The 24,999-nt window shown below is 32.6% G+C and overlaps 2 protein-coding genes across 3 annotated transcripts; one reads left to right on the forward strand and one right to left on the reverse strand.

Moving 5' to 3' along the window:
• The first annotated feature begins 59 nt into the window (after nt 1-59).
• LOC130443574 (uncharacterized) lies at nt 60-3,575 on the forward strand. Its single transcript, XM_056778313.1, has 4 exons — nt 60-819; nt 1,064-1,892; nt 2,701-2,941; nt 3,332-3,575. The coding sequence occupies exons 1-4, from the start codon at nt 428-430 to the stop codon at nt 3,529-3,531; spliced, it is 1,662 nt and encodes a 553-aa protein (XP_056634291.1). The 5' UTR covers nt 60-427; the 3' UTR covers nt 3,532-3,575.
• Nucleotides 3,576-4,107: 532 nt separating this feature from the next.
• Nucleotides 4,108-24,914, reverse strand: LOC130443576 (zinc finger and BTB domain-containing protein 14-like). Of its 2 annotated transcripts, XM_056778316.1 has the most exons (9): nt 24,213-24,914; nt 20,332-20,500; nt 20,102-20,273; nt 19,012-19,186; nt 17,452-17,614; nt 17,251-17,304; nt 10,726-10,779; nt 7,672-7,872; nt 4,108-6,625 (listed from the first exon to the last, which is right to left on the reverse strand). In XM_056778316.1, the coding sequence occupies exons 1-9, from the start codon at nt 24,573-24,575 to the stop codon at nt 6,441-6,443; spliced, it is 1,536 nt and encodes a 511-aa protein (XP_056634294.1). In that variant the 5' UTR covers nt 24,576-24,914; the 3' UTR covers nt 4,108-6,440. The 2 variants fall into 2 exon arrangements, with proteins under 2 accessions (XP_056634294.1, XP_056634295.1); XM_056778317.1 differs by lacking the exon at nt 10,726-10,779 and having other exon boundaries at nt 24,213-24,859.
• Nucleotides 24,915-24,999: the final 85 nt, after the last annotated feature.

The raw sequence follows: 24,999 nt of genomic DNA on the forward strand, positions 1-24,999 counted from the left end.
CAGTCATTTGTTTCTAATATATTCTTTTCTTTATCTTGTTGTAACGTATGAAAAGTACGAAAAGTCTTAACGTTAAATATTGAGAGTTTTATTGAGGAAACTTCTTGATTATTGAGCTTATAAAAACAGAAGAGGAAAAACTAGTGTCAAGAAAAATCACAATAAAACATGCTCTACGATCGTATTCATACCTCCCCATAAAGACAGTAAATAATGTAGTATCACGATTTCGTTAACAGTTTTCTCTATATACATAAACCAACTCTATTTTGAAAATTCCAATTTTTTAAACTGGCTGTTATTTGTACCTAGTTAGAAGCAAGACTGAAAAAGAAGAAGTTATGTCATAAACATAACCTCTTGTAGCCATGCGACTTTTAAATTGATACGTGTTGTATGTTTTACACATTATTTGAATTCAAGAATAATGACTCGATTTGCTAGAGCCAAGGGCTCTAAAGCTTCTAATGAAAGAGTACCTGAAGAAGCTACTCCGTGGAATGAAATGAAACAACAATTATTAGAAAAGAATAAATATATTGAAGAAAGTAAAAATAGACAGAAAGCTATCGAACAACGAAATATCAATTATAGAGCATTTATAGAAGAAAAGGAGCTTGAAGAAAGTAAAAAATCACAGTGGGCTCAATTTCCAACAGATGATTTAAAGAATACATCTCTATCTGACAAAAGGAAAAAGAGAAAATCTATTTCATTGGTGAATGAAAAAAATTATGAGTTATCTGACAATGATGAAACATTTGTAGCTTTAAGAACAAAAGTAGATAAAGTGTTAAACGAAACAGAACTTAGTGAAAGGTAGGTATGAGTTCTATTTATTTTGTGTCTAGTGGTTGATATATTATTTGATATTGTATCTAAATTTACTTTGCTATCCTATGATAACTTGAGTATCTAACTTTTCGAAAAGTATCACACTTTTTTATTAAAATTAACTCGGGCTGTAATAGAATTTTGTTTTTCGTGATATATTTGATAATTGAATTCCAATAAAAAATGTATGTTTAATTGTTTTAAATTATACAATCTCATCCTATTATAGATCTAATAAGAATTATTGTGATGCTACATCAGAAGAGTTGAGTACAAAAATTGAACTTGATTCGTCTCCAAAAAATAAAAAGCTAAAAAAGAAAAAAATATCAATACCGAGCATTATTAATACATCAACAAATGATACAGAAACTAAAAGAAAAGCTAAAAAGAGAAAAAATGAAGAGAATATAGAATCTGAAAGGAATGAAGATAGTGAAAATATAGTAAGCACTAGTTCTAAACTCAAAACTGATAAAAAAGTGAAGAAAACAAAAATTCAACCTAAAAAAGTTATAAAAGAAAATCTCACTGAACAAGATATAAAAAAATTGGAGAAAAAGAAGCAAAAGAAAATAAAACAAATCGAAAAGAGAAAAATGGGAAAACAACTAAAGAAACAAGAAGCGGAATCAGAAAAATTGACAAATGGAGTGAGTGAAGCTTCTAATAATTTAGCACCTGATGCGGAAAATTGTACTAAAACAAATCATAGACATAAATTTGATAACCAAACTGGAGGAAATGATAATAAGAATAAATTTGAGAAACCAAATTCATCCAACAGATTTGTAAAAAATAAAAAGTTCCCAAAATCAAAAGATGAAAAGGAACACAAAAGAAGAAAACCACCACTACCCACCAAAATGTTTATAAATGGAAAAGATGTAGAAATAGATTATGTTGATGGTTTTCCAGTGAAAAAGGAAGATGCAATCAGATTAAAGAAACTTAGAAAAGAAATGATTAGCAAAGGTTTACCAAGAAGTGAGATCAATATTGCTTTGAAACTGGAAAGGAGGAAAGCAGAGAAGGCGTTTTCACGAGAAAAGAAAAAGGTATATTAATCTTTTTCAATTTGAATTTTTATTACAGTTAAACTTGATGATACATTCATGACTCAACTCAAAGTCAAAAATAGTAACTTTTCAGGGACACAAAAATTTCTTAACCAATTTAATGATAATCCATCAGCATTTCTTTCTATAGAACCTTGAGTTTTTTTTGTTCATAAATCAGCAATCAGAGTCAAAAATTATTCTATATAGGCTGGCATAGGACTCAGTATCTTCTTGTTACTAACTTGTAAAATAGATTATGATGTTATCTTATCAGTATTTGAACATAATTTTATGTGTTCACAAGTATTCATTTTTTTAATTTTGAACTTTCACTTATAAGTCTCAAGCCCCGTTCACATTATTCCAGTCCATTAATCCATCGAGTTAATCTAGCTCAGTGCTGGACTGGATTATATCGTCCCTGTCATTCAAAAGCTGTAAGATAAGTAACATTATAATGACAATGCTTTCAAGAAATAAGTTCAGAAATTGTTTGACATATTTCTAATTGTTACTGTTAGAAGAAGTAACGGATATATAGAGGTGGAAAAACTAAAAAGAAAAAGGAGGCTTAGTAACAACTGAAATAAGAAGATTGCAATGAGAATGACAGTAGAAAATGGTAGAAATGGAATTATAATTTCAACTGAATTGGATTGATTACTGAAATGATACATTCAAATGCAGCACTGGACTAGATTAATGTGAACTGGGTTTAAATAACAAGCTTATTAATACAAATAATGTCCATAGTTATATGATTTGAAGTGAATTTCTTTTCATGTTTTCCCTTCAATTCATGTAGGTTTGTTTCAATTGCCGTAAATCTGGTCATAATCTCTCGGAATGTCCAAATTTGGAAAAGGATCAAGTATCCCAATCAGGAACTGGTATATGTTTCAAATGTGGATCGACAGAACATACACATTTCGAATGTAAAGTTGTGAGGACTCAAGATTTCAAATTCGCCCAATGCTTCATATGTAATGAACAAGGGCATATTGCCAGGCAGTGTCCTGATAATTCTAGAGGATTGTATCCCAAAGGTAAGTAACCATTATATTAAAATAATGTCATATAAGGTTTTTCAAAAGTTACAATTGGTAAAATTATGAAGTTGTTTACTACAAAAATTCTTTTATCAGGAAAATCTAGATTTTTCTATTTAGTTTGCAGTCTTTCAGGTAGCTCATAAGTTTCTTTAAGTCTTCTTGAAGTAGCTTCTTCAATTAAATATACATTCAATTAAAGGATGTTTCACTGTTAACTTACTAGATTTTTTTCATATTTCATGGGGTTCATTGGAGTACCATAATTTCTATTAAATTTTGTTTTATCTATCAAAATATCATATTGTAGGATAAGAAAAATGAGTAATTTATAAGAGAATTTACAATATTTTTGATCTTTGAGATTTATTTCGATTGTATTTTAAGGTGGATCATGTAAAGTATGCGGAGATGTGACACATCTCAAAAAAGACTGTCCCAAATATCAAGCTCAACAACAACAATTGCAAAATAGTTTAAATATAGAAACTATAAGTGATAATCCTGATGATTTAGGTGGTAATACATACAAAACCAGCAATTTCGGTATAGGTATTAACAGACCTAATAAAATTATAAAATTTTGAATGTTTAAATATTTATATTGAACAATAAAAAAGTTTTAAGACAATTTCAAATGTTGTTTTTTGTTAAAAAAGGTTTGGTGATTAAGTATGAGTTTTTAAACAATTTAGTGAAGTGTTTTCTATTTGATTAGTTCTTCATATAGTTCACCAGGTCCAGACGCTCTTCTATTCTTCAGTAATTGTGTTCAAACAAGTTTCAAAATGAGTATAGCACGTTTTTTGACATATTACAACCGTAATATGGCTACCACTAACTAAAATTAACCCCATAGATTTCAAATTTGAATTCAAATTGTTAAAGTCATGGGTCAAAATTACCCCTGAAGGAAGGGTACCCTAAGATGAGGGATTTCAGTCAGTTTTTGTAAATGTTGGCACTGTGATAGTTTAGTGATGGAGTTCCTGGAGGACGGCGACTGAGAGGAAGACAGTGTCTTCGATGGTTAGAGAACGTCAAGACGGACCTGATCCAGCTAAGGGTTCGTCATTGGAGGCACCATGCTTAGGATAGAAAGAATTGGCAGTCGAAAGGTCCTGGTTGTCGAAGGACCGATAAAATTTGGAAATAATACAAAATTTTTTAAACTAAATTTAATTTAAACAACTTTACATAACATAAAATATTAATATTAAACGATTTTAATCAAAAAGTTAATAGTTATGATTACAAAAAGATCTTGAGACAACGTTTGGTTATTGAAAATTAAAAAAAAAACTCTAAATATTGTAAAAAATATTTTGTATATTTAGTGAACAGTGAAACTAATATCAATAAATAATATAAAAACTCATTAGAAAATTGTTGAATACATTTTTCAATGTAAGAACTTATTATTGGTTATTTATTTGAAAAGAGGAACACAGAAGTAGCAAAAATCTTCTATATAATAGTAGAAACGTAACAGTTCAAGTATATTTCATCAGAAAATGAATATAAAGTTTCGCAATTGAAAATAATAGAAAGGGTAAAAAATTATTTCGGTTTTTTTCTAATAATTCCGAATTAATAAAACCAGTATATTAAAAATTTGGTAGATTACAGTGTAGAGGACAAAGTAATAAGTCATTCATTCAAAAATTGCTCTATCGAACTACACTGGTCTGTTCTGACATCTGGCAACATAGCACGAATGTAACCTAGACAGAGATACTACTCTTTTCCCTAACCTAACTTTTGTCTTATATTGATGTGTCTGTTAAGAATCATAAATCTACCTACCTAACCTCTAATTACTATTGTAATCGTTAATATTTATTGTTCACTAATCGCTTTTAATGGGAACCAACGTCATAGTTAAGCGTCCCAAGTGTCCCTAAGACACGATAGGATTTTTGTATTTAAAGCGGTAGGTAAACAGATACGAGGTTCATAGCTTGGCATGCATCGAGTACGACCCGATCGTCTGAAACGATAGATTTGCGTCCTTGGATCCCTTCATCATGCACACCATCACTCATGAAGTTTTCCCCATACACAAGACTCATTCTCCGATGGATTTCTGCAGCACTCTGGCTCTCAGCATGTAGAAAACGAATCACACTTGGCGGGACTTGTTGCAGCACAACGCCGACTGGCGCTTGAATGTTAAAAAAAAGCGGCCTTCGTATAAACACTATGAGATGGAGCTCGAGGAGGCTCTTGAGAGAACAATAAGGTTAATATGAACGTCGATATGGAAAACATAGGTGGAAGAATTAAAAAACGAAGGGTCGAGCAGAAAGTGAAGAGATTAATGAATTTTGAGACCAATATCTGGATACTTTACAAAGATATAATATAAATTTGTCTACAGTGTAAAGACTTGGGGCTAAATTTCAAGAAATTGATTTCAATATGAGCCAAATGTTGAAGTGTCAATGTTCCCTAGTTATTTTTTTGGCTTTTTATTAGTTCCAATTCAAACAGCAGATGAAGAAGAAGAAGAAAGTGTTTTAGAGAAAGTACAAAATCACTATGCTGCTTCAGTTTTGCCAACAGTGATTGTTACGTATATGACACTTCACAGTGCCATGTACTAGCTTGAATGTTCTATGGTCATCTGGCAAGTGACAGTTGGGAAGCGGGAGCCTTAGATAGTTAGGTTAGAACATATAGAAGATCGAAGTAAAACGTGTTCTCAAAACTAATCGTGTTTTATTTAAATAATAATATCAAAGCTAACCTGAAACAGTGATAGTTTAAATGAAAGTGGAAACCATTTGTAAGTGTGATGTTTGTTGAAGAAATAGTGAAAACTACTAGAGTGATGTATTAGTACAGAGGAACAGTCAAAAATTTTTCCAGTTCGTAGCTCTAGCTTTTTAAGTTGATGTGGAAATGGTGTTTTCCACCTTTGGAATTATAAACAGCTAATTAATCAACCAACTGGGATTTGAAAATGCTGAAAAACTATTTTTTTTTAGTCAAATATTATATTAATGATATCTCAGATTTGTATCTCGATTATAATTTTTAAATCTGTTTTTTATGTTGAACCAGGAGGGAAAAAGAACCGTATATCGACGAAGAGATTATCCGGAGGCTGAATTTACCAGAAAATCCTAAATTGTAAATTCGTAATAGAACTTTTTTCGTTTCGAAACCGATTTAATGGAAACAGCAAGTTTGCTGCTCTAAGAAACTATAATTTATTCCAGTTTTCCAAACAATACCTTAATAGTGTGAAACTGGTTTCAAAAGAAGTCTGGAGCATGTACATTTCCGCATAGACTTACATAAGAATGACTAATAGTGAGAAAAAACCGAAATCACCTTTTCCCCCCCATCAATATTAAATATAAAACACAAGGTTATCCAAAAATACTTCAACTGCTAAGTTAATATGATAAAATAAACTGTTCGGTAATTTTAGAAGAATGAAAACCTGCTGGAATCAAAACTACCTCAACCAGCTAAACTAATATTAACATTAGTTATTTGTATTGCCCCCTGTATTAACTGCACTGATGTTCGGACAACTTGTAGCTACCGAAATGGTACATTCTCCTATTTTGGCTATCGTCGTCGTATTTTCAAATAAACCGATATTTTCGAAAAAAGAATTCGTCGAAGTTTGTGGTTGGATTTTCTCTTGTTTAGCACAAATTTCTGTATCTGTAAAAACCAAAAAATAAAAAATTTCCAAAATATCCATTCGATATTGAGTCCACATTCAAAATTAATCATTTAAATATTTCTGATAATTGTTTATCAATATAAATAAATAATATAAACAACCTGGTTAAACATAACCGTTGAAAAGTACTACATTTATATTTGTGCGCATGTGTATCATTGTGCGGAGAGCGCATGATATCTTGTACGCGTGGAAGAACGCATGCGCACGACACGTTCCTTGACAGGTTCGTTTTAACGTTTGTTCTTGGTACCTGTACTGAACCAGGGCAGTTCATGAGTGTATAGAATTAGTTTGATCGGATACAAAGAACAATATAATGAGAGCATTTGTTGTTTGTTGTATTTCATGACGAAGATGTAGCTGACTCTAGACCCAGTGCAACCTGTTCAGTGAACTGAATGAACTAGTTCTCTTGCACTGTTACTAAAAACAGCGACACTAGCGCTGGTTCTGCTACAAAGAACGCTTTAGTGAACTAGTTCTGTCAGAGCAGCTACCAAGAACAAACCTCTATTGTACAGATGTTTCTTTTATTGTTCATATTAAAAGGCAATAAAGACTTTTTTTTATTACTAGTTATTTGCTTGATTAACAACATGGATGTTATATAAATAGAGAACTATTGAATGTAAATGGTGGTGTAAACAGTGTAGTGGTGGTGCAAACAGTGTATTTAGTATTGAATGTACAAAAAAAATGGAGGCAATGGTACTTCTGGAGCTCTTGACTGAATGTTGTTGGGTATACAGTAAGTATAATTAGTTTTATATATAGAGTGACCCATATTTTCAAAAATCTTTTTGATAAGTCCCCTGGGGCTGTTCATTTTTTTTGCACCAGTTCATTCATTTGCGAGACTTAACAGTTAGGACATTGTTTGGAACTCTCACCAATTAACTTTTCAAGTTTTTTTTACAGAAATTTGTTGTTTTTTCCCCATATACCCTCCCGAATTTTCCTCATTCGTTCCGGATGTTCCCAAATGACCTGGTAAATACTCAAACGTGTAATTTAAATTTACCTGTGTTATCAGTTTTGATCTCTACCAACGGTTCCATAATTCCTTGTTCGTGGGTCATCATATCTACGTTATTCGCTAAATCTGACATCATCTCTTGGCTGGATTCTAGTTCACTGGGAGTCGGATGGGATTTTGGAAGGTAACCGATGCTGTCGAAATCGCTGCTGAGATACTGATATGTTCCTCTATCCAATGAACCACCTTGAAATAAGAAAGAATTTTTTTCAGTACTCGGGAAATTGAGAATTGAATTCCAAGACGCGTTGTTTTGCCCATCTTTTCACCAGGATCAGTTACCTTGAGAGTTCATTGTAAATTTTTGTACCTACAAATCATTTGGGGATTGTGGGATAATCCCCGCAGAGGAAAATATTTCCTACATCAGGGACATTCCTAAAATAGCCATATGAGACCCTATTTTAACCAAAAAAAAAACCTTCTGAGTCTCACACAGGGCATATGTAGAGCGCATACAATAGTTTTATCGAGGTAGAAGATAAAAGTGGAAAAACGAAATAGAAGAGGACTGAAATGATGGAAAGAAAAGACTAAGGACAGAGCCACATGGAGAATAATTAGCAACAGAAGATTAAATAGACAATGGAGATTGATCCACCCTACAAAATGTAACTCAACCCATTAAGGGATGTTGTTAGTTGTTAGAACGGATAGTTTTGAGGGGATTTGAGAGGAAGACGTATAAATGGTTACATTTCAGAAATAAAAAAGCGAAAATTGACTTTCGGGTATCTACTTTGTGAAAGAAGAGTGATAATACAGTGAGATTCAAGAGGTAGAAGAAGAGGACAGTTGTTAAAAGATGTACAGAACGACCTAAGTACTTCGGACAGTACAACATGGATGATTAAATAGTCAATGGGGATTGATCTACCCTAGAAAATGACGTGGTTCAATATATCAAGGGATGTTATTAGAAAAAGTTGTTTAGAATCAACATCTAAGTCCATATACCAAATTTCGAACTTGGTTGTTGTTGAACCGGATAGTTTTGAGGGGATTTGAGAGAAAGACGTATAAATGGTTACATTTCAGAAATAAAAAAGCGAAAATTGACTTTCAGGTATCTACTTTGTGAAAGAAGAGTGATAATACAGTGAGATTCAAGAGGTAGAAGAAGAGGACAGTTGTTAAAAGATGTACAGAACGACCTAAGTACTTCGGACAGTACAACATGGATGATTAAATAGTCAATGGGGATTGATCAACCCCAGAAAATGACGTGGTTCAATATATCAAGGGATGTTATTAGAAAAAGTTGTTTAGAATCAACATCTAAGCCCATATACCAACTTTCGAACTTAGTTGTTGTTGAAGCGGATAGTTTTGAGGGGATTTGAGAGAAAGACGTATAAATGGTTGCGTTTCAGAAATAAAAAAGCGAAAATTGACTTTTTGGTGTCTACTTTATGAAAGAAGAGTGATATCAGGAGATCCAGGAGGTAGAAGAAGAGGACAGTTGTTAAAAGAAGTACAGAACGACCTAAGTAGACTTTGGACAGTACCACATGGAGGATTAAATATACAATGGGGATTGATCCACCCTAGAAAATGACGTGGTTCAATATATCAAGGGATGTTATTAGAAAAAGATGTTTAGAATCAACATATAAGTCCATATACCAAATTTCGAACTTAGTTGTTGTTGAAACGGATAGTTTTGAGGGGATTTGAGAGGAAGACGTATAAATGGTTGCGTTTCAGAAATAAAAAAGCGAAAATTGACTTTTTGGTGTCTACTTTATGAAAGAAGAGTGATATCAGGAGATCCAGGAGGTAGAAGAAGAGGACAGTTGTTAAAAGAAGTACAGAACGACCTAAGTAGACTTTGGACAGTACCACATGGAGGATTAAATATACAATGGGGATTGATCCACCCTAGAAAATGACGTGGTTCAATATATCAAGGGATGTTATTAGAAAAAGATGTTTAGAATCAACATATAAGTCCATATACCAAATTTCGAACTTAGTTGTTGTTGAAACGGATAGTTTTGAGGGGATTTGAGAGGAAGACGTATAAATGGTTGCGTTTCAGAAATAAAAAAGCGAAAATTGACTTTTTGGTGTCTACTTTATGAAAGAAGAGTGATATCAGGAGATCCAGGAGGTAGAAGAAGAGGACAGTTGTTAAAAGAAGTACAGAACGACCTAAGTAGACTTTGGACAGAACCACATGGAGGATTAAATAGTCAATGGGGATTGATCTACACTAGAAAATGACGTGGTTCAATATATCAAGGGATGTTATTAGAAAAAGTTGTTTAGAATCAACATATAAGCCCATATACCAAATTTCGAACTTGGTTGTTGTTGAACCGGATAGTTTTGAGGGGATTTGAGAGAAAGACGTATAAATGGTTGCGTTTCAGAAATAAAAAAGCGAAAATTGACTTTTTGGTGTCTACTTTATGAAAGAAGAGTGATATCAGGAGATCCAGGAGGTAGAAGAAGAAGAAAGTTGGTAAAAGAAGTACAGAACGACCTAAGTACTTTGGACAGAACAGCATGGAGGATTAAATAGTCAATGGGGATTGATCAATGACTTTCTGGTATCTACTTTGTGAAAGAAGAGTGATACTACAGTGAGATTCAGGTGGTAGAAGAAGAGGACAGTTGTTAAAAGAAGTACAGAACGACCTGATTAGACCAAGGACAGAACTACATGGACAGAGGATTAAATATACGAAAAGGATTGATTTATTCTACAGAATGATGCAATTCAACCTAACTAAAGGGTATACGGTACCTCATTCTTGCCCCCAAATAATATTCAAAATATACTGAAATGAACTTGTATTAAAAATATAAGTTTACGTTTCAGGTGGTACTTGGAATTTTCATTTTATAGGTGAAAATAATTGTTTTTATTTTCGAAAAAGTATCAGGGGACAACGCATCCTTTCAATTCTCAAATAAATCATTTATGTGTAATAACTTGTTAAAAAAAATCTAATTTTAGAAAAAAATCGAGCTTCTTGCTAAATAAAAACGAAATTTCGAAATTAATCAAATATATACATATTTAAAACTTACCAATACGCTTGACACGCGGTCTACCTCGAGGCCTTTTGTTTAAGTGAGGAGCAACTACAAAAGTAATAAAAAAAATGTGGAAGCGTCAACAAACAACGGGCTAATTTATTTATATACAGGGTGGACAGGAGAAACCCGAAGAAAAACATTAACTTTTTAGATAAACCATAGAACTTGTCATTTTCTGATTTAAGGAGAATAATCTCTTTTTCTTTTGGTATTTTTTCAAGTTTCTGAGAAATCCAAATGAAAAACAGATGTCGAAAGTACTGCCAAAATTTTGATCAAAAACTAACAGTTCAAAGCTATGTCTAAAATATTAATGATTTCGTTATGTACTATCAATATATTCAATTATTTAACATAGGAAATAATTTATGTAGAAAAGCCAAGGAAATAATCAGGAAAAAGGATGATAATAAGAAAGGAAATCACAAAACTATATGGTAGATAAAAGAAATAAAAAACCTAGTTAAGCAAAAAAGAGCTGGAAGAATTATATTTATAAATAAAAGTGAAGAAAACAAGGAAGGATACCACGAGAAACCAAATAGGTGAAAGAAATTGGAAAAGCAAAGAAGTAAGAAGAATAAAAGACAAAGAAAATAATCAAAAAATGAAAACTTAGAGACTTGGAAAGTAAAAATTCAGTCACAGAGACTCTAACATGACAAGAGAAGATTTGGAAAATGAAGAAGAATCATAAAACGATAGGAGACCAAGAAAGGAAAGCAAAGAAGTGAAAGGAGCAATAAGGAAATTAAAAATAGGAAAACGAATTGATAAAATATCTAGGATAAATAGAAAAGGGATGGCTATTGAAGATGGCATGGAATACAAATGAAATACACAGACTTGGGGGACTATAAATTGATACCCCTACATAAAAAAGAAGATGAATTTAAGTGGGGAAGCTACAGAGCAATATACCCAACCTCAGTTGGATTAGAAACATATACAAGAACATCAGAGACATAGATAATGAAATAAATTTATATGAGGAAATGGAGAAGAAGCTTAATAGAAAAGAAAAGAAAAGTATTACATATTATCGATTTAGAAGGAGCATTCGACTCAATATCCCGAAAGATTCCAAAATATATGGAAACTTAAGAAGGAAAAAGATTAAGAGAGTTTGTGATTGAAATGGGGTAAAACAACGACACAGACTTATCCCCCTTTTGTTTATATTATTCATGGATAGGATTATAAAAACAATAAAAGAAAAAAACTACGAAATACACACAATTATTGGGTACATAACCGGTAAAAATAGACGGATTAGTATATGCAGACGATATAGTAATCGTAGCAGATACATTTAACAAAATTAAAGAAATAATATACAAGTTGATAAAGATAACAGAAGACCTGAGATTGGAAGAAACATCAAACATACAGAAGAACGGCGGTAAACCAAAAAAAGGGAAATGGGAAAGATTCAATAATGAAAAGAATAACTGAGAGTCATCGAGCTATCTACAACGTTCATTCTTTGGTATGGACATTCCTTCACAAGCGTGTGCACTGTACGAGTCTGCAGGATGACGATCTGGACATTTGGTAGCCTCATATTATGATTGACACTACAAAACCAATTAAACGAACACACGTGATTGAATTGGAGAACGCATGTGGCGCAGCTGTACAAACACCGAGCTCTATGAAGATCCCAGCCTGGTTACAGAAGTCAAGAGGTCCAGACTCAGATGGCTAGGCCATTTGGAGCGTATGCTGGATGATGTCGAAGAAGATCTTCGGGATATAGGTGCGAGGTGGTGGAGACGCCGAGCGTTGTACAGTGATAACTTGATGGATGTGGTGGACGAGGCAAAGGTTCTTTGATGGCCGTAGTGCCAGTGGTAGTTGTAGTAGAAACCCATAATAAAAGAAGGATAGGAAGCGTAAGGAAAACTTGGATAGAACAAGTAGCACAGAAAGGAAACAGAAAATGATTGGAGTAGTGGAAAAAATGGATGGAAATAATGAAAACTAAGACTTATGAAGAATATTAACTGATTATTTGATTAAACTATTAGATACGTTCAGTATTAAAAAATTTAATGGGTTAATCATTTCAGATATTATTATTACCTTTGTTTTTGCTGTTAATAATCTCATGCAAACTCAAATAATAAATATGAGTACAACTGAATCCTTAGGATATGAAATTTTAGAGAGAAAATCACATTTACATATAATGGGCCCAGGAAATACGTTTCTCAATTATCTAATTGCAAAATAGCCTCTGAGGAGAGACAAGCTAAGGCACACATAGAGGGACTAGTACCAAAAAACTACTCCACTTAATTAGGCGCGACTGGTGACCGGATTTTCAACCAGACACGGTCATTTAAGACGCCATCGCCGCACTATTGGAATCACAGGCGACTAGGACTACCGTTGGTGCATGGAGGAGGAGGAAACTGCAGACCAAGTCATCAGTTAGAGTCCAGCATTCAAAGATAACGTGCTAAGTCTCAAAGTTTGTCTAATATAAAAAAGATATCAGCCTTTGTTAGTGTCGTGGTGAGACGACGGGTTTATCAGAACGCCTATGAACTCCACTGATCAAAGTTCGATTTAACAAAAGTTTTATACGAAACAAAAAACATGATTCCATCTCTTAAGGATGTTCAGAGTTTATCCCTTATTGGTATGAACGAGTTATCGGTATCTGTCATGAATACCGAGCAATTTATCTATAACTCGCTTTTTTATGTACTTCCTTCCAAAATTTAGTTAATTTCAAATTCTACTCATAAAATGGGATCTTTTGTGTCTTCTAAGTACAGCTGATACAATTTCGAATAGTATAACGGATAGGGGACTCAAAATAAAACTGTTCAACAGTTTTTTAAAATGCCAACGTTTCGATCTTTTATTTGATCTTTATGAAGACTAAAAATATATGGTACAACTCATACGTTGATGAAGATAAACAAGTAAACAAAAAATTGTCTTTGTGTATGTCCAATTCTGGTTATTGTTTTCCTTCCAATTTCACAATTTTTTTGTTTACTTGTTTATGTTCATCAAAGTTTGAGTTGTACCATATATTTTTAGCCTTGATAAACATCAAATAAAAGATCGAAACGTTGGTATTTTAAAAAACTCTTGGACAGTTTTATTTTGAGTCCTCGATCCGCAACACCATTCGAAATTACATACCAGGAAGGACAATAATATCAACAATATCAGCAGATACATTTTACAAGAGTTCGATACAGAAAAATATGACTTCTTTGATTATTTTTCTCTCCGGTAATATGATTAATATCTTGTTGATATGACGGTGCTTTCCCCGATTCGTGTTCCTAGCGATCTGTCTAATCGTCCAGCAGAAATTTATGGCTTTTGCTTGAAAAAAAAAACGTGACAATAAGTCACATAAAACTCGAACAATAAATAAATGCCCATCAAATTATAGAAAGTACTTCCCCAAAAGGCAAAACGTGAAGAAGCATATCACATCACTCAATAAGTCGTGTGACTGATACACAGATGGCGCTGCCATTGTCAAATCCATATGACGTTTATAAAGAACCAACTTTCAAAAGACTATGTGTAAAATTTTATAAAATTTCGATTAGTCAGAAAGAAGTGGGAGTCATTTAAGTGAGGCTATTTTTGTTATTTTCAAAATAATGTCTGTGTTAATTTATCATTGCTTCTTGATGGAAAGAAATACTGTACAAGCTTAGCAGTGGCTTGAAAAGTGTTATCCGGAGTCTACTTCATCGTAAACAACCATTGGTTATTGGTTTGCTGAATTTAAACGTACAGACATCGACTATGGTGAACGTTCCGGTCGTCCAATTGGTGGTTACGTAAATTAAAATTTCTGTTCACAATTATGCATGAACATTTGACCATGGAAAAGCTTTTGTCAAAGTGGATGCCGCATTTATTCACAGTCGATCAAAAACAACAACGTATTGATGATTCGGAGCAGTATTTGGCCAGATTTTTGTCGAAATATGACAAGGGATGAAACATGGATCCACCACCTCACTCACGAATCAAATCGATCATCATCAGAATGGACACCAGCCGGTGACCAACCACGTACGAAGCGTCCAAAAGCGCAACAGTCGGCTGTGAAGGTTATGGCTTCAGTATTTTGGGATTTGCATGGAATCTTCTTCGACTACCTCCAAAAGGGAGAGAAAATCAATAGCGAATACTACATAGAAATGCTAAGTCGAAAGAAAAAAACCACTGTTACATCAAGACGACGGTAAAGATGTTAACCATTGAATGAATTACACTTCAAATTGGTTTCTCATCCACCGTACAGTGCAGATCTAGTCCACGGTGATTACTGGTTATTCGCTTGTCAAAATGCTTGCCGGTAAAAAATTCTACAGGCACGGCATCGAAAATTTGGAATTTTTGTATTGGTCTTCAAGAATATAACATTGATGAATAGATTTTTGGGGAAAAAAATATGTTTTTCGTTGTTAGTCACACGACTTATTGAATGACATTCCATTTTGAATATTTTTGTGCCTCAAAAAAGCGTCAAAAAGACAATAATGTAGCATTTTGTGTAAACACTACACCCAATCCCGTTAACGAGCTCAGGTGTATAATGTAAAACTCTGTATGTTACAATTTTTTGCTACTTATTCGAAGAAAATTTGTGATAAAGTTTTCTTTTCATATTCTATTACTCATATTTAGAAAAATTCGTTTTTATAATTCAATTTCTATAACCAGAGGTTTCAGTTGTTTTCAATAAAACATAATCTACTATAAATAACAAAAAAAATCAAGAAATCTTTTTTTTTTATAAATACTATAAACCAAAAATACGAATTACAAAACAAAATCTCAACAAATCATGCCCTTTTTTTTAAATTCAACACAAAATAAACAAAATAAAACGATATTGTTCACAAGTCGAAATATATAGGTTACATTATTCTTCTTTACCCTTTAACTAGGCCTTTGTATACATGTTTACGCAGTCATAGAATATTTTAGAAATAATTGGATTTATTATAGAATTATAAACATAAATTAAAACGTTCGATGTGTCACAATATCATTATTTACGTTTTCTAAAAAAAGTTGTAAAAAAATGTAAATTGTATAAAAGTTTTCTTAAAAAATCGTCCATTTAGAACTCGGTATAAGGATAATTCTCATGAAATTTTGAAAATCCTGTCCTAGCAGGATAAAATTTTTTCTAGAAAGGACATAATCAAGGCTAAAAATGTTGAGAATAACTTTGGGTAAGTTGGAATTCCAGGAACCGTTAGTAATATTCATTGTGAACACACTGTTTACACCACCACTACACCAACACTCACAATTACACTCTCTGAGGCGCGTTTCGATAACCATTAGACTGAACGCGACCAGATTAGAACATTGCCTAAAGTTTTTGTTAAGAAATTTTTCGAAAATCTATTTGGAACTGAGAATATTGTAAATACAACAAAATTTCTCTGAATTTAGGATGATATGTGTCAATATTTGTCCCATGAAAAATAATCATTCCCTCACAGCATTACCAACAGTCGATAAAGTAGGTATATTTTGGTAATAGTTTTTGACAGTTGGTAGTACTGGTACTTGTTTGGAACGGCGAATTGACTTCAAGTTTGTTGGAGTAATAGTTGGAAGAAGATTTCATTGTAATATTTTATTCAATCATCAATCAAGCTAGCTGGTAACGAAAGTTTATGTTTAAGAGATTTTTCTAGGTTATGTTTTGTTTTGTCATTCCCTCATTTTGAATAAAAGAGGATCATGAGTTATAAGGCAACGACTTTCAGACTAGATCGACTTATTTTTTGTACCTTTTTGCTTATTGAAACTTTTTAATTACCATTTTGCTTTAATTCGGAACCAAACCATGGCAAGAAGTGCCATGCTAAACTGAGCTCGAGAGAAAAAAATTGGGAAAAAACATCAAAATTCAAACTCATTTATTATGGTTTAGATGTATAACAAGACTAAACAGGTTATTCTTCTTTCCCCTGTGGCCTTTGCCTATATAATTAAACATCTATCGAATATTCCGAAGAGTTATTTAGAGAATTAGATTGGATATCAAACCATAGAACGACATGGGGAATAAAATAGTTGAATTTAATTGAAAAGTCATATGATTTCTGTAGAAACCTTGCTTCCTATCGATGAACAAGGTTTAAATACCTAGTTTGTTGCGATACTCACCATCAGACGTACACAAAGAAAGTAATAAGATAAATTATTGGAAAGTGGACTGAAAGAACGTAGCACAAGGGGTTATGATGAAAAAAAATTGATGAACAGTAGATAGAATGACTTCGGATAGCCCTGCATGTGGAATACCAGTAACAAAAACCGAGTAAAAAGCTTTTAAATTTGGTTTTTTTCAACCTATAAACAGATCTCGATCTAATTTATTAAATTAAATGGTATTTTTTATACAATTTACCTTTTTGTAATCGTTTAAATGATAGAAAAGCAGAAAAGAAACAAGAAAAAGCTTCTATTAACGTAATACAACTGAAATTAACAAAAACCTACCATCAGGTTTGATTCTTGGTCTCCCTCTTGGTCTTTTAACGAGTGGCTTGGCAGCTATATAAAAAAATAAACATATTTGTATGTAAAAACTGGGAATTTCATATTTTACATTAAAAATTTCATTAAAATGAGTGAATAATATAGTGAAACACAATTATTTCAAAAATTTGCCAACATAACCTAAAAATATTATTTTCTTACATGGCGGATATTTTCGAGGCCTTCCTCTCTTTTTCTGCGGCTGTTCGGGCAATTCCACCGATGATACTGAAGAAATAGTTGGAATTACTGGCTCGGGGGTTACGAATTTTTGTGGTTCCACAATATTTGTTTCCGGTGTTAAAATATCCACTCGATCTATGGTCTAAATATTAAAAATAATATAAAATCAAGTGATGAGAATACGCAAACACGTCAATTACATAAAATAAAATGTACGTTTAAATGTTTATTAAAGTACAGTGGGATCTATGAAGTCGAAATTAATCAGGTACACTTTTTCTGTTTCCCCGAACAACTTCCTCAAAAAAACAATAATCTTACGACCAACACCTGTAAAGTGACATGGCACATGTACACTGTTCGTCTTTCAAGATCTGGTTACCACAAAACACGTTTTTCTACGACACGACGATGTAAAAAAACTCGTTTGCACATGCCTTACGAAGTGATTGAACGAGAAATAAATTTCAAGCTAAAAGTCCGCGGGAAAGGAAAAAATGTAACGAACGACCGACTAAAACCGGTTTAAACGCCGAACGAAACTAAAATGGCGCGTCTATCCACCTACGAAGTCAAAAGTGTACCAGCAGCAGGTTAATATGCGGAACAACAGTCCGCCGATGGACTTCCCTGCAGAGGATGACGTTCCAGCACAACCACATCGACAGCAGTTGCAGCAGCAAGAACTTCAGCGTTCAGAGCCGGGTTTTCGTGAACCCACACGCACGCACACAATTTCGTGGCCTCTTCAGCGGAGCGGAGATTATGTGGCGACATTTTTCATCTTTCGACTGTTTCACCGAACAACTTCCTCAAAAAAACAATAATCTTACGACCAACACCTGTAAAGTGACATGGCACATGTACACTGTTCGTCTTTCAAGATCTGGTTACCACAAAACACGTTTTTCTACGACACGACGATGTAAAAAAACTCGTTTGCACATGCCTTACGACGTACCTTGAGGTGATTGACGAAGGGAAACAAATTTCATCCTAAAAATCCATCTACGAGGTGAACAAGTACTAAAATCAGCTCGAAATCCAGAGGAACAGCCCGTCGATGGATTTCCCTGCAGAGGATGACGTACCAGCACAACCACATCCACAGCAGTTGCAACAGCAAGAGCTTCAGTGTTCTGATAGATCAGCTTCAATCGTACGACGTTATCAAGCTGAGTTTTCTTGAACACACGCACGCACATACAATTTTGTGGCTTCATTACTGGAAGTGTCTTCAATAAAACAATCTCTCCACCCTTAATTGACCGATGCCTGACCCAGGGAATTACATGTTACGAATCCCAAGTCTTTTATAACCGTCTTAATGCCTTTAAGATATTGAGGGTGCCAAATCCGGCCCGGCTTGAACGTGTTAAATAGAAAATTAAACAATTTTTGATGGTGTAATCATAGAAGAATATTGTTAATTATAAAATTTAGTTTATCTATGGAAATTGTACTGAAACGTTGTAATTTCTGTGTATCCTTTTCTGTAAAGTTAAATTAGATTGTTTTTTATTTTTTGTTCGTACTTACGTAAAGAGAATCTGGTCCTAGAGCTTCGTTAAGCGCCCCCAATTCATGAGTTTTATGTATATGATGTTTGAGTTTGTCATGTCTCGAAAATGCCTTGTCGCACTGATCACAAGCGAACGGTCTTTCCCCGGTATGTACCAGTTGATGCCTGTTTAAATGTGAAGCTCTCTTAAAACTACAAAAAAAAACGTTTTGATATATCGCGTATAGTCGAAAAATGGAATTACAACATTTTCGACGTGGATTGAACCAACAGCGGTGTGCCGATCAAATCGCTTCGACTTTTGGTGATGAAACACCATCTCGATTCACTGTTACACGAATTCAATCGCAAATGGTCGCCATCAGAGCAACGTACGATGGTCAATCCTGAATTGTAAATCCAATCGTTTGAAAAAATCAGGGAAACCAATCTCTCCACCTTTTCGAACAGTTAAAACGTACGCCATACAGTCCTTGTTTAGCACCCAATGATTTCTTATTCCCAGCTACAATGGAATTCGGCGAAGGCGCATATTTTTTATAAATGACGGAATTCGTTTGATCCCAAATTTTTATAGCAAGCGGTTTATTTACATTGTTTCTTTTAAATAATTTCCAGGAAAGTCTATTTATTCATTTCTTTTTATTTCTTTATGTTCTAGAAGTTTGGAGAATTCTATTTGGGGTATATAAATGAGTTTAAGTTTTTTCGATTTCTTATTTCTTAGACCTTTTTGTATGTTTATGTTTCTAAATGTTCTTTATTTTAGGTCTCATCTGTTTTTATTAAAGAAAACTAATTTTAAAACAAAAGAGACCTAAAATGGGGAACCTTTAAAAGCATAAATAAGTTTATTTAGCGCACTTTAGTTCAGTTTATAATAAATAGTCGTGGTAAACAGAACGAATCAGCGAAGAAATCTAAGAATTCAAATAAATTAGTTAGCAAGTTGGTTAAGTGATAGTGATGAGTTAATTATCACAAGTTAGTGTAGTGTAATAAATTAAGAACGTAAGAGACAGTGTTTATTAATTAACCCCGCGAATAGAAATTTGTCTACCTCAATACTTAAGTATTAAAAATTATTTTGAAATGTAAAAAACTCACCTACTGGGACATATATCGCATTTAAATTTCCTCTCTTTTCGCGCCCAAGCGCTTGTGTGTTCCTGATCGTCCAAACCATCTTGATCGGTATAATTTGACTCTTCTTTCGAGTTTTCGATATCGGGTTTAGGATCGGATTGGCCCGGAGTATTCTCACACTCTATTTCGATTTCTGAAAACGATTCAGAACAAATTGATTAAAAAACAAAAAGATTTTGGATAGTACGAACCTGATTCTTTGAGTGACAGTGACTTTTCTGAACTGGAACTACTCCTTCTTTCAGCCGTACTCTTTAACGGTGTTGAAGAAACAAAAGTATTGTCCTTATTGTGTTCATAATCCACGGCAACCCGTTTTTGACCTCTATATCTTGTATCCCTTCCAGCGCCATTTGTTCTCTGAAACAAACCAAATATTTAAAAAAGAAATCCCTCTGTCATCCTCGTTATTAGCTATTTTTTAAATATTGTCAACGACAGATAACTCACAGAACAGACCACAATAATTGACACAAGACAGTTGACATATGACACAGAACATACGACAGATGACAGAACACACATAACAGTTGACAAGCGTGATGGATGACGTAACTTCTGTTCCAGCGTAGGGAGACAGAAAAAACAATCGTAGACTAGTCTCTATCTCTTTCTACTAAATTCTGATGGGATCGACATGACGTTGAAGTCTCAAGTGGTGGGAACGGCAGGGGGGATTAACAAGTTTTTATTTTAATGGACATATATGGAAAGAAACCACCTCTGGTCTAAGTTAGAGCTAATTTTGTTCTACTTTGAGGTGATTGGTGAATCGAGATAAGGGAGTAGAGAGAGATGAGAGATATAACAGTCGTAGGATAGGTTAGGTTACGATACAAGAAATTAAGAACACAACTGGTCTTGTTTTGTTACGAGCTCGCTCGCTGATATAAACCGTGAAGCCGGCCCTGTTCTATTATGTTGATCTAAACTCAAGTTTGGCGAATGCGCTGCGTATTTTTTTTGTTAGTTACGTATTTTCTGTTACCTGTTCAAATTATATTTTTTAAAGAGACAATTTGTGAGTATATTTCGAATAAACGAAATATTCGGAATGGGATAATAGTATTTAAATGATTGAGTAGTGAAAAGTGAACCAAACGGTTAATTTAAATAAATAAGTGTTTAGTATTAAGTGTTAGCGAATAGTGTAAAAATAAATTTTTGGGAATTTATTAAGGATGAAGTTTATAAGAAAAATAACATTTTTTGTAATCATTAAAATTGAAAAATTGAATGAAATAGTTCATTAATGTACTTTTTGCATTGCTTTTTATATCTTTTTGTCTACTTTAAATATAAAATGCAATCAAGATATTATAAATACAACCTAGAATGCAAAACTTTCTAAAATCGATTCCCGTTCATAGATTTAATAATAAAATTAGAGAGAAAGACATGTGGGTGGTCTGGTACTGGTAGAAGAGAGAGAGAAAGAACATTTACCACTTCTGCCTGCCTTCCATTTGGTGGTTTATGGTACCAGCATTTTTACAAGTACAATATGGATATAGAAAGAGACATATACATACAAAGATGCAACTTATGTAGATATAGATATAGATAAAGATACATAGAAAGTTATATAAATGTATTTTCTCTTTCTAACAACAGTTCAGACCCACACCTTGGTCTCTAAATATTTAATATTTTTATTATTTTCTTATTAGAGATTAAAATGAAATATATTTAGAGACGTGCGATATTATCAAGTTTAAAACTAACCCAAGTATGATTTGAAATAAATATTTTCTAACATTAATTTTTTTTTAAATGTAAATTATTTTTAATAGAGTTTTTCAATGATTTACTGACAATAAGCCTACTATCGTTTAGTTATTTCAAAATTGGTAATTGAGTGACATTATCAAATTATAAATTTCTTTAATTAAGTTTCATAAATATCAATTGATTATTAAATTAATAATGATTATATTTTTAATTGACCTTCAAAGGAAAATTAAAATGACATGACAGGACCCACGTTCCACAATCTATTGATGTAATAATACAATCCAATTATACGAGGACGGTTCCAGAAGTACCTGGCCTGACCTAGAGATGGCGGTAGTTGCTTGAAGAATACAAATGGATTAGAAAGTACACAAGACACCACGTTGTTTAGTTTTTGGGTTGTGCGTGGGATAGTGGTAGATTTTCCAACAATGGAAAGGCTATGTCGGCAGTTAATGGCTATTTTGATAAGCTTGACAATAAAACTTAATGAACTTCGCTGAAAAAAGTGTATGGGCCAAGTACTTCTAGGACCATCCTCGTATATGTTAATTAGACAGTTCTACCAGTCGTTGTCTTTTTAGAGAATATCTTGGTTTTGAATATCATTTTTTTTTATGTTATTGTTGATTTCATAAAGCCCAACATCAAGAAAATTATTAGTTCTTAATCCTATTTTTCAATACAGGAAAAAATCTATATAAGGAATAAAAACTTTTGACCGATAGTGTATATATGTAATATATAAATGACCAAATTTGTTGTTGCCTTCTTATCAAAGTTGGAGGAAGACTTTTTAAATTATTAAACATTCCACTGATTATGTGCCACAAGGGAGCTTGTGGGGATATATAAGAGATGAATTTAATGGTGGTGGAAGTACTTCAAAATTAACTTGAATAATTTAAGTAAAATTTTCAAATAAAAAAGATCTAAAATCAACACAAATCGTCACAAAAAATATATTTTCTATCGTTTTTATCATTGCTATGAACTTTGAAAAATTATGTATCGATTTAAATCAGTTTTCAATACCAAATGAACCACGTAAACAAGAAACTTTTCCTATAAATTTATCGTACATATTTACAATAAAATCTATTTGGTTTTAATCTAGAAATGATAAGTTTTATTGAAAAAAAAATTCCAATCATAAATCAAATTAAATATTTAATTTATATTTCAAGAAATGTAGAACAATTTTTTTTTCAAGCTGTTTAGTTAACTACAATAAGATCTATGCATATTAAGTTATTGTGATAAATCGAAAGTTACTCACAAATTTACTAATAAATTCGATATAACAAAGATATGGCCGCCATATTTAATTTTTACGTATATACGTATTATTTTTATTATAGAAACTACATAAATGGTTTTATTAATTTAAAAAATTGAGGTAATAAAATTTCAGATATATTTCCATTAAAAAAAAAGCCATAATATGAACGTATTAAGTATGTACCTGATTTATTCAACCATTTCCTGTTTCGACTAAAAATGTCTTCCATGTTTCAAAAATGAAATATAATTATAATAACAATTATAATAGACTTCCTCTATTAAGTTTTTATCTTTAATTTTACGTGAAAGGCGATTTTAACCACTGCATTTGTGATAAATTTAACAGATAAACAGCCACAATAACAGTCAAAATTAATTTATTTTATAAATACAAATAACAGGACAAATCTGACCGGAGCCCAGGTTTTGTTTAGGAATGTACTCGCTTGGTTTAAATTCGTTCGTAGTTGCCATATTTATCGTTACACATTTAAATAATAAATAAAAAAAAATACTTTCACTGTTTTAATCATTTGAGAATGGCAACCACAAATATGTATGTCATGTACATTTCACGATTTTAATAATATTGTTGACACTTTACAACAAATAATAAAAGAAGTTAATAAAATGTTGAAATATTAAATATAAATAACTAACTAGATAATAAAAAAATTACGAGAAGGAGTGTTATAATAATATAGATTATAATATTTTCTAATATTATTTATTAGTTGTTCGTTATAATTTAGAAATTGAATATCAATTTGAAATAATAGTTATGTTAAAATGTTAAAATATTTGATTGTAATTAATAATTTTATAATATTTTCTGATATCAACTGGGAATTTTTATATTTAGAAAAGATTAGTCACATTCCTTAATGTATAAAAATATTATAGCAAGATTGAAATATCGTAGAGTGTATGACGTAATATTGAATATGGCAACACAGTTGAATGCTATGCTTGACCTTGTGTATTAGTAAACGTATTTATTTATTATCAAATCAGGTCTATCACAACAAAATAGAGATTAAAATAGGATACTTACTGTTTCAGTAGATTCTATATTAACACCTGTAATTTTTAATTCCTCACATAATCCATAAACGGAATCAAAACAGTCATTAGGAATGTCAATACTACCACGATAAATTAACTCGATCAACTTTTTGAGCTGACTGTACGAGATGCCATACATAAAAATAGCATTGTCGTCGTTATGTTCAATGAAAACTTGCCTAAAGTACCGGCTACTTGCTGCTAAAATAACTTTATGTGCCTTCAAAGATCCATCTTTGCAATACAAAATGCAATCTGTCAATAAACTGTCTTCATAAAGATTTGTGAAGATGTTGCCTATGTTCTCGAAATGTTTATCAGTATAAAGACGCACGCTTTTCTGCAACTTCATCGTTGTTCGTAAGGTTACCGAATTAACTATACACCACACTGTTATTTTAAAATTAAAATCACATTAAACACATTTCATTTTCTTAATTATTTACACTGTTTTTGTCGGTAATGTAGAGAAACTATAAAGCTTACTCGGCACACGACACTTACCGCGCCCTTTGAATGTGTACACTAAGGGGGGCCCGGCTGAATATTGATTTTACTTTGTGCTGCCCCCTCTTTCAAAATCGCAAAATACCCTCTGGAATTAATTATAACTCCCGATCGCTGTGGGTTTCGAGACGACCCAACTTTTAGTTAGGTATTTTCTGTCGTTATATTCTCGACGATATTCGTCGCTACATGTTTATTTATTTTATATTTATTTAGTTTATCTCCGTTCCACAGGCGTAATAATTTTATTTAAAATATTTACGATGTAG

Source organism: Diorhabda sublineata, chromosome 4 (assembly GCF_026230105.1).
Source record: "Diorhabda sublineata isolate icDioSubl1.1 chromosome 4, icDioSubl1.1, whole genome shotgun sequence".
Taxonomy (NCBI): Eukaryota; Metazoa; Arthropoda; class Insecta; order Coleoptera; family Chrysomelidae; genus Diorhabda; species Diorhabda sublineata.